Below are 9982 nucleotides of genomic sequence, written 5' to 3'. Positions count from 1 at the left end.
TTTTTACACAAGTTTCAGGCATTCCAGTGGTAACAATCAGAAAAGGGAGCAAAACTTCACACACACACAAGTATACTTAGACTATAGCTATATATGTGCTGGTGGACTTTGAAATATATTAACGTTATATATATGTGCAGTTACTTTCAATTTTACCAGCACTTATCTGTAGTACAGCTGGTATTTGAGACATACTGGGTCAGACAAATAATACATTCATCCATTACAAAAGTAGTCAGTTTGTCTATCCATTGTGCTATACCAGTGGTTAGAAATACTAACCACAGTGCTCTGCAATACATAATTGCAGATGAGTCAAAATTTTGTTGGGCAATTTGGAAATATGTTTTGCAAATATACAAGCCTCCATAACTACCTTCTCAAACTAATAAAAAAATGCCATATATTTATTACAATATAGCTTTGTAACCCATAACATTACTGTAAGGTCGTTATTCCTTTACATCTCTTGCATTTTATCATTTCATAGATCCTCAGATCCTTGAAATGTATTGAATCTTGAAAATGTCTCCCTGATCAATATACTAAAAAAACAAAACAACTACACATGTCGGCCATTTTGTTCACACCGAGGATGATTATCGCGCAGCTGCCGAATGTTCTGAATAAGGAAATCATCGAAAATCTGAGCCACATCATTTCTTGTTGGCCTGGTCTCGGTGGAAATCGGAGGTTGTGACATCATGCCTAGGCTCATTTGCATGACAGAGCAGGGCAAAGATGCTGCGACTTGTTGCTATGAATCGCGGCAGGATTGAGCGGATCAAACAAAGGGCACGGCGGGTTTTTGATTGTGTGCTTTCTCCTTGTGAGAACCATGCAGTGATATTTATATGTTTACTGAAGGAAAACATATTGTTTTTACTCAGTTTCTTCCTCCTCCTCTTCTGTTCCAAACACTAACCTCTGACCTGGCCAATGACATGATTTGTTGACGTCTGTCACCATGGTGACTGGTGTTGGGTCACATAATGTTGCAATTTCATGGTCTGCTCTACTCCTGTCACCATATACTCATAGTACATGTATGTGAATGTGTTTGAGTAAAAATTAACAGGGCAGACCATGTCCGAAGGTAAACATTATGCATTTGCTTTGCAAATGTTACTTCTCTAGTTTCTCCTGTATCTTGTACAGCACTAACCCTGTGTCCAGACTGATACATTCGATACATTAGGAAATAATCTATCAGTCACCACCACATCTCCACCTGGTGACACAGCAACAGCCTTGGGACCCTTCATACCACTTGCAACATGACACAGAAATCTGCCCTGACTGTCAAACATTTTCACGCAACAATTGCCTCTGTCGGCCACAATGATGTTTCCCATCCCATCTACACAAATACCCTGGGGACTTTTAAACTGACTGTCATCACATCCCTCACTCCCAAACTTGAACTTGAAGTTCCCCTCTCTGTCCAAGACATGGACACAGTGATTTCTGTCACCAGTGACCAGAATGTTCCCCTCGCCATCCACAGTGACATATCTTGGCCACCAAGGTTCTGGTGACCTATGACCTGAACCGTATGTCCCCACCTCAGAACCATCTTGGTTAAACACTCGAAGTCGACCATTCTGCCCGTCATACTCTGTAACAATCACCTGTTCTGTTGCCATAACTACAGTTACTCCACGGACGTATTCAACACATGGGAGATGTATTGTGGCCAAACTGGTGCCTTCCCGGGAATACTGCACTACGCGATCCTTACTCACCACCCACAGGTCATTTCTATCTACAGCAACATCCTCCGGTCTTAACCTTTTATTACTTTCCCCTGGCAGAGTTGGTGTGAACTCTCTGATATAAACACCACCCATTGCGAACACCTGGATTCTGCTGTTACTATAATCAGCAATGTAGACCTCATTGTCTTCTGAGACAGTTACCCCTATAGGATAGTCAAACTTACTTGAACCCCTTCCCCCAAAGCTGACTTTTTCCACCCATGGTTGTCCCACATTGACTGGTCTGACATTTGTGCTTGCATCTTTCCTTTCAGGCTGAACCACTGACTGTTTGACTTGTTCTGTATTTGTTGCTGTGGACCTATCCACCGATTTCAAGGGATGTTGGTCTGACATGGTTTGTACTCGATCTTTCTGCTGACTTCCACGTGCACCCTCCAGTGGTTGCTTGGCAGTCCGCAACTTCTCTATTGTGGTCTCCATCTCCTTGTTGGTCTCTTCAAGCTGCTGGATTTTCTCATTCATTTCTGCCTTCTGTTCCAGGAGGATTTTTTGTGCTTTCTCCCTTTCCTCTCTCAGCATCTTTACCTCCTTCATCATGGCATCTACTCCAATCCTGCCTGTCTGCACCTGCCCCTGCATCGTCTCAAGCTGAACTTTCACCTCTTGTTTGTATTTCTCTCTAGCTGTTCGTACGGCTGACTGTACTTGTCTGTACGGCATGGTGATGTCATCAGTCCCGTCTGTACAGGGCTGGTCCTCTCGACCAATCACAGCCAGGTCTAGGCCTCTCAGGCTGGAACGGTCCACATGTCTACTGGGGGGTGGCAGGGTCAGCAGGTTGTCGACAGAAGTGGAACGGTCCAGTTCTGTTCATGAGGAAAGATTGCATTAGTACGAAAGTATCCGATTCTTGATACTACATGTACATTAAGATTTTCCTGTTTTAGTTATTGTGGCAATTTTTGTACTAAACTAAAAGCAATGAATTATTGGCAAATGTTGGCAGTTTCCTCAATCTTTAAATAATTTAAGCCATCTTTCTGCCAATAACAAGAACTTGTGAAACTACATTATATTAAATGTGGTTCTTACTTTGCCCCAGTCTGTCTCGTACTCGCACATAGTCTTCATGCTTCACATGGAGCCTCACGATCAGATGGGAGCCTTTGACCATGTCCCGTAGGTCGTCTGAGATGAGGATGTGTGAGAGTTGTTGAGACAGGGTTCCCTCCCCCACTCTGTAGTGGTTGTGGTAGAACCTGTCCACATCAGTCTGGCGCAGGAACGTCAGGAGGAGGATGACGGATCCCTTCAAAATTTCTTTCAAAATAACCTTGTGTTTCTGGAAAAGTTTTAGTATTTTTTTGTAGCGTCTGCGGTCTCGAAGCACTTCTGGGGTGAATAGTGTTGTCTCCAGTTCCAGCAGCCGTTCCGAAACCCTGGCATTGATATCTTGCACTGTGCCCAAGTTTACATGCACAGGAAGGTCTGTAAGCTCTGTTAAAAAAGGATTTTAAAAGTCAAATAGATTCAGATTTTACAGGCAATGTATGATATATCACTTGGTATCTAATTAACACATACATGTCCACACACGTTACAATATCTACCTTGTCTTGACTCTTGTCTCGCACAATATAGCTGTCAGATGAAAAATGGAATAGTCCATATCATGAAAGAGAAGGTCAGACATAAAAATAATGCTTGTCATATTTTGACTGAATTATAAATATTTATAGTAGACTTTCTCATCACACAAAAGGCTCGTACCTGGATATTTGTCCTTCAGACTGTCCACAACATGTTGTAACTCTGCCTCTTGTAGTGCCTTCATCAGCACATGTATGGTGGCGGCTTTTCCCTCACGTTTGTACCATTGCTGTAACAGGTCCATACAGCGGGACTTGTCATCGTGGCGTTTGCCTTCAATGTTATCAATGTCTGGTGTGTCAAACCCCAGACACCAAGCCAGGTCCTTCCAGTCTGAGCTCACTTTGTTCTTTATGAAGATGAAATAATCCTTGACACCTGCAAGGAAATGTACAGTGTGAAGAAACAAGCATTAAACAGACTATACGTACAATAGAATATGATTTTATGTTCAAAATACATATATATGATAATCATAATACTAGGCATTTCAAGAAGAGTTGACATGAAATATGGCAGGACATTCAAGTGTTGAATTATGATTGTTGTATGATTCTGTGATCTCACCTTGTTTAGACATGTTGCAAACTTATTGCTGTCCTCTCAGTTCCAATTCTTACATTACATCATCAGATTTCTCTGTAAAAACAAACACTTTGGATCTTATAATGTTACCTGGCAGGTAAAGCATAATGTTACAGACACTAGTACATGTATATGTAAGTTGTGACCAAACATTACACTGTGCATTATCCAAATAATAAGTACCTGAACTGTATCACAAGCTTTTCTTCATCTAATTAATAACATTGGTCAGTATTAGCTTCGATCTTCCAGCTACAAATTCAAACTGGCACCTAACACTTCAGGCAGAACAGATCTACATATCTTCTTGGGTGCTTGTACATGTTCATCTGTCCTCCACCTGAGTTTTCTAGGAAAATTCCTCGCACAGGTTGGACAAAAGATGGTTGTCAGGAAGTCTTGAGTGCTTTAAGGTTACTTACAAGTTCTCAACAGGTTCTGAATTGTTTAAGTTAAAACGTTTGGTCCAACACAAAAAATTCTCTCACCTAGAGCTTTTGACCAGAGAGAATTTTTTGTGTTGGACCAAAAGTTTTATCTTTAAACATGTAACTACCAACACGGATGAACTTTCATGACAGGTTCTGAATTGTTGCTGTCATCTTCTACAAAGTTACAGGTTCTCGACAAAGTGAACAGTCAGCTGATTTTTTGCCGTTCGTCTATCAAAGTTTCTCTGCAGTCCTTAAGCCACCGTTAACATGTATGTTGGCTTTCCAAATGCTCATAATAGAAGCTGTGCTTACCTATGCTAGTGCCTTACGTCTTTTTGTCAGGCTGCTAGGAGATAGCACAGGAGAGAAAACCATCCAGGATCCTCCGTCTGTATGCAGTTTTAAGAAGATACGCCATTTTAAATCCCTGGAAAAAGAAACACGATCTATTTTGCCACTCACCTGAGGTCAACTTCATTGTAACTCAAGGAATATAAAACCACTGCTTGTGTGTTGGTTGTTTTGGCTAATGTTTTTACAGTACACATTGTGGGGGGGCAGGTTGTTGTTACCAATCAGGGAATATGCTGTCTGTGGTCAGACTCACATTATGGAGCTCAGCTGTTCAAGTCTTATCTGTATCTGTATCTGTATCTGTATAGCCGGTATAACCGCCTTTCGGCGTAACACACCAGCTTCGCAGGCACGCGGCGCGGCGGCAGCTGGCTATATTACACCGATCGACTTGTTACACCTAACCCTTGAACTTCTAGCTCTAGACATTGTTTAAAGCTATCTATTGACAGTGCCCCTACTGTACTTGGTGACAGTGAGTTCCACTCTGCGATAGTTCTAGGAAAGAATGAATTCTTGAACACCTCAATCCTTGGTTGATAACTCTGGTACTTGAATGCGTGGCTATTTCTTGTTCTCTTCTGAGCTGGTATTAGGTACTTAGTAGTTGGGACATCCACCAGTTTATTAGTCATTTTGTACATCATGCATAGTCTAGACATCTTTCTTCTGTCTTCAAGTAAGGTCCACTGTAGGTTTCTTTTCATTTCCGTGACACTAGCACCTCTTACATAGTTGTTCATACAGAATCTTGCAGCTTGATTCTGTACCCTTTCCAATTTGTCTTTCTCTTTCTTTGTATATGGGTCCCATACTGTCGCAGCGTATTCTAGATTCGGTCTTACAAGTGACGTGTATGCAAGCGATTTTACTCTCGTTGGACATGCCCACAGATTACGTTTAATCACTCCCAATGTCTGTTTCGCCTTAGTTGTGATATTATTAACATGTGCACCCCACTTCAGTCCGCTTGTCAGCGTGACGCCCAGATACGGATGGATTTTTGTGGTTGCTAAAGCCTGACCACAAAACTGGTAGCTAGTTGCATGTGGTGTTCGTTTGTTTGTTATGTGCATAATGTAGCATTTTTCGGGATTAAACTGCATGAGCCATTTGCTTTGCCATTCTTCCAGGGTGTTCAGGTCTTTTTGGAGAAGTTGTGAGTCGGTCTGTGTAGAAAGCTCTACATACAATAGACAGTCATCGGCAAATAACCTCACATTTGAGTCAAGCTGATCTGGTAGGTCATTTATATACAAGAGAAAGAGCAATGGCCCCAGGACGGTTCCTTGAGGGACCCCAGACGCTACTTTAACTGGAGCCGACGCCTTCCCTTCAACCACTACTGTTTGCTCCCTGTTGGTCAGGAAAGCCTTTAACCAATTCAGCGTAGGGCCTTGGATTCCATAATACTCCAGTTTTGAGATGAGCCTGCCATGGGGGACTTTATCAAAGGCTTTAGTGAAATCAAGTATTGCTAAATCTACCTGCCGTTTACTGTTTAGTGCGCCAGCTATGTCATGGACTGTTAGTATAAGCTGTGTTTCTGTGGATCGTTTGGCTCTGAATCCATGCTGGTAATCCGTTAATATACTGTAACTTTCTAGGTGCTTCATGATTTGGCTATGGATGATATGTTCAAGTAGTTTGCAGGATATGCAGGTCAGTGAAACAGGTCTGTAGTTGCTGGGGACCGCTCTATCTCCTTTTTTAAAGATGGCGCATATATTTGCATCCCTCCAATCTTTAGGGATTTCTGCAGTGTTTAGCGAGTGTTGGAAAATATTGGTTAGAACAGGCGCGATTTCACTAGCTGTCAACTTGAGGAACCACGGTGGTATTTGGTCTGGTCCGGATGCTTTAGAGGGATTGAGACCTTGAAGCATTTTTTCGACACCATCAATAGAAACTACTATATGTTCCATTGGAGGAGTACAGGGCTGGCCTAGAGATGGCATATCTGTGGTGTCTTCCTCTGTGAAAACACTTTTGAACTGTGAACTGAGTACTTCTGCTTTTTTCCCGCTGTCACTGATAATGGTATTTCCCACCTTTAGGGGTGCTACCCCGACAAGGTCTTTCCTCAGTCCTTTTATGTACGACCAGAATGTTTTGGGTTTGTCAACTATAGCTTCTCCCAGTATGTCTGCCACGTATTTAGAGTGTGCTTGTCTTATGCTTTTCTGAACTCCCTTCTTAACTCTCTTATATTTGTTCCAGTCTTCCTCTTGGCCTGTTTTCTTAGCTTTGTTATAGAGCCGCTGCTTCTTACGACAGTGCCTCCTTAGGTTTCTGTTGAACCAAGGCAAGTTGTATCTGCTTGATGTTATCTTACTAGGGATGTGCTTGTTCATCGTGTCTTTCATTTTGTCTTTGAAGTCTGACCACTTCTGTGTAACTGACATATCCTGAGTTCTTTTGTGAAAGTTAGTTGCATAATCCGTTAGGTCTTTCTTAATGGCTGGTTCGTCGGCTTTTGTGCGGATGTACACTTTTCTCTTAGGTTTCCTGTTTTGTTTCAGTGCCAGGTTAACGTCCACTAGAACCATGTCGTGGTCACTTATCCCCGGGACTACTGTGGTCTTCTCAATTATGTTGGGGTTATTAACTAAGACCAGGTCCAAGAGATTACCATTTCTAGTTGGTTCCTGGACTGTTTGAAATAACCCGTGGTTATCCATTAGGTTTAGTAGTTTCTCTGCTTGGCCTGTGTAGGCCTGACTGTTGTCAGCTACAGTAGTATCCCATTTGATGCCAGGGGTGTTGAAATCGCCAAGAATGATCACATTGTCAGAGTTTATTTTTGCTCCCATTTTACCTATAGACCTGTCAAGTTCATCCAGACTATTGCCCTGGTCTGATGGGGGTCTGTAGTATGTACCTATTATCAGTGGTTTCCTTCCTGCAAGTTGAGTTTGTGTCCACAGAACCTCGCAGTCTGTGTCAAGGTCTGGCCTATGGGTAACAATTAGATCATCTCTGTTGGCCTGAAATACACCACCTCCTTGGCCAGTCTGTCTGTCTTTCCGGTGTGCTATGTAGTTGCTGGGGAATATTTCACTACTTGCTATGTTTTGGTTGAGCCATGACTCTGTACCTGCTACTATATCTGGCTTGTAAGTGTCAACTACATGTACTGTCGCCAGTTCAGCTGTTTTGTTCCGCACACTCTGACAGTTTACTAGGAGAAGTTTACTTTTGGATCTCTTGTGACTATGACCCCTCGTTTGAGAATTACCCTGCTTTGATTTAAGTGGAGTGGATGTAGCCATTGGGATTTCGTCTGGTAAACTTGAGTCAGAACTCAGCGTGTCAAATGAGTTTACTGAATGGAATGTTTCATCAGTGATATCGAATATGGCCGATGCAAAGTTGGGTATACCACAGTCACAACATACCCACGAGTATGATCGGTGGGTTTCTAGTGCACTGTATACTTGAGAACATAGCCCAATGCAGTCACTGTGGTACCATCTATCGCATTCATCACAGCATATTGCATTATGGGTGTTACGTACTGCCTTGTTACAACTCCCACATGGAAACTTTGGTGGTCTAGGCCCTGGGTTGATCTCAATATCCCCGCTTAAGATCAGAATCATGATCAGTGAAAACTTTGTGCCACTATTGTGCAATAGCATTTTCTTGCTACTGACGTGAGTTCCGTTAGCCCCACTGTGCTTAATCATGAAAGCAAAAGTGGCCCAGTCAGATGTGCAATCGGTTCTGAAGTTGCATGTGACCTGTACTTTCTTTATCTCCTGTTTGTCTTTTGGCTGTGATCCTGGCTCAGCCCTGCTAAGTACTGTGCAAAGGGCTAGGAATATACAAGTGTAGTGGAGTTCCATTTTTATTCCCATAACCGCGGGACCCAGTCACCGCTCCTGTTATTCCGGAATTCCACACTTGGGCTGTCTGCTTGTGTCTTTGTACCTAATATAATAATGATAGAAGAGACTCTGGAGCACTCATTATCATCATTATATATATATACTTCATACATGTGTATCCTTTATAATCTCAAAATATTGATTACATTTTAATTATAAAATCTTTGTACTGTTCTTTTAAAGTTGAAACTTTTGTTCCAACACAAAAAAAATTATCTCACCTAGAGCTTTCGACCAGTCACTCTGGTCTTCCTCAGTAGACTGACCCAGTGAAGCTTGTCACGTGGCTTCTTTGAAGTGTGACGTCAACACTGGGTCAAAGGTATCTGGTAGACGATGTCGACCCCTGCCGCGGTTCAATGTAGGGTGATGGGCCCTGATGTAAATGGCTCAACACCCTACAAGCTTCACTGGGTCAGTCTACTGAGGAAGACCAGAGTGACTGGTCAAAAGCTCTAGGTGAGAGAATTTTTTTGTGTTGAAACAAAAGTTTTAATTTTAAACATGTAACTACCAACACAGATGAACTTTCATGTTTGTACTGTTCTGTTGTTTCAGGTTGGTGACCAGTCCTTCCCAGCTCACAAGGCCGTGCTGGCGTCCTACAGCGCTCACTTCCACACACTCTTCTGTAACCAGAGCGGCGGGGTCATACCCTTTGACCTGGCCATCAGTGACATCACCCCCGACAGTTTCTCCCACATCCTGGAGTTCATGTACACGGGGAGGATCCCCCCGGAGGAGCCGCAGCACTCAGACTTCATCAGGGTGGCCAAGCTGTTTGAGATGGAGACCATACTGGACCTGGTCGTCAAGATTCAGATCAGCACCGCCGCGGAGGCTGGTTCAGGTGATTGTTTGTTTGTTTGTTTATTTGTTTGTTTGTTAGGGTAGGTAGGTTTTTATTATTAAACCACCTTTAAGAGTAACATAAAATTTCAGATCAGAGAGGTGGCTGGAATCACGGAGGCTGGTGCAGCTGTTTGTTTGTTTATTTTGCATAACAGGTAAGCCACCTTTAAGTGTAACAATCATCAAATTTCAGATCAGCAAGGTGGCTGGAATCATGGAGGCTGGTGCAGCTGTTTGTTTGTTTGTTAATATGTTGATTTTGCATAACTGGTAAACCTCCTTTAAGCGTGGGGTTGTGTGGTGTAACGGCAGAGTATTCGGCTCAGAATCAAGAGGTCCCGGGTTTGAATCCTGCCAAGTTACCAACCTTACGTCCCATACACATCCCAATCTGAAGCTAAGGTACTGATTTTCATCTGAGTCAAGGAAAGAGTGAGGAAATGCTTACTAATAGGTGTAAAGTGCCTTTTCCAAGGGTACAGCTCTGAGGCCTGAC

The 9982-nt window shown here is 42.7% G+C and overlaps 2 protein-coding genes across 2 annotated transcripts in view; one reads left to right on the top strand and one right to left on the bottom strand.

Annotated features, from left to right (window-relative positions):
* The window catches only part of LOC109482289 (zinc finger and BTB domain-containing protein 25-like), a 12175-nt gene extending 2269 nt beyond the window's left edge, over nucleotides 1-9906 (top strand). The window contains exons 3-4 of the mRNA XM_019784975.1: nucleotides 9193-9490; nucleotides 9884-9906. Of these exons, the coding sequence (XP_019640534.1) occupies nucleotides 9193-9490; nucleotides 9884-9906 (321 nt within the window). The remainder of the gene's footprint in view (nucleotides 1-9192; nucleotides 9491-9883) is intronic.
* On the bottom strand, nucleotides 106-4010 carry LOC109482613. The gene is made up of 5 exons (XM_019785414.1): nucleotides 3939-4010; nucleotides 3492-3749; nucleotides 2814-3218; nucleotides 1138-2587; nucleotides 106-850 (listed from the first exon to the last, which is right to left on the bottom strand). Exons 1-4 carry the CDS (start codon nucleotides 3949-3951, stop codon nucleotides 1161-1163), a joined length of 2103 nt encoding a protein of 700 aa, XP_019640973.1. The 5' UTR covers nucleotides 3952-4010; the 3' UTR covers nucleotides 106-850; nucleotides 1138-1160.
* Nucleotides 9907-9982: the final 76 nt, after the last annotated feature.

The sequence above is a fragment of the Branchiostoma belcheri genome, unplaced genomic scaffold (genome assembly GCF_001625305.1).
Source record: "Branchiostoma belcheri isolate BF01 breed outbred unplaced genomic scaffold, Haploidv18h27 scaffold6, whole genome shotgun sequence".
Taxonomy (NCBI): Eukaryota; Metazoa; Chordata; class Leptocardii; order Amphioxiformes; family Branchiostomatidae; genus Branchiostoma; species Branchiostoma belcheri.
This window is presented reverse-complemented; position numbering and strand designations above follow the sequence as displayed.

Excerpts from the sequence above, each read along its gene's own strand:
- LOC109482613 (XM_019785414.1), bottom strand. Across the intron at positions 3,219-3,491 it reads TCTGAAGGACAAATATCCAG|AGCTTACAGACCTTCCTGTG; the intron begins GTACGAGCCTTT and ends CTTTTTTAACAG. Across the intron at positions 2,588-2,813 it reads ACGAGACAGACTGGGGCAAA|AACTGGACCGTTCCACTTCT; the intron begins GTAAGAACCACA and ends CCTCATGAACAG.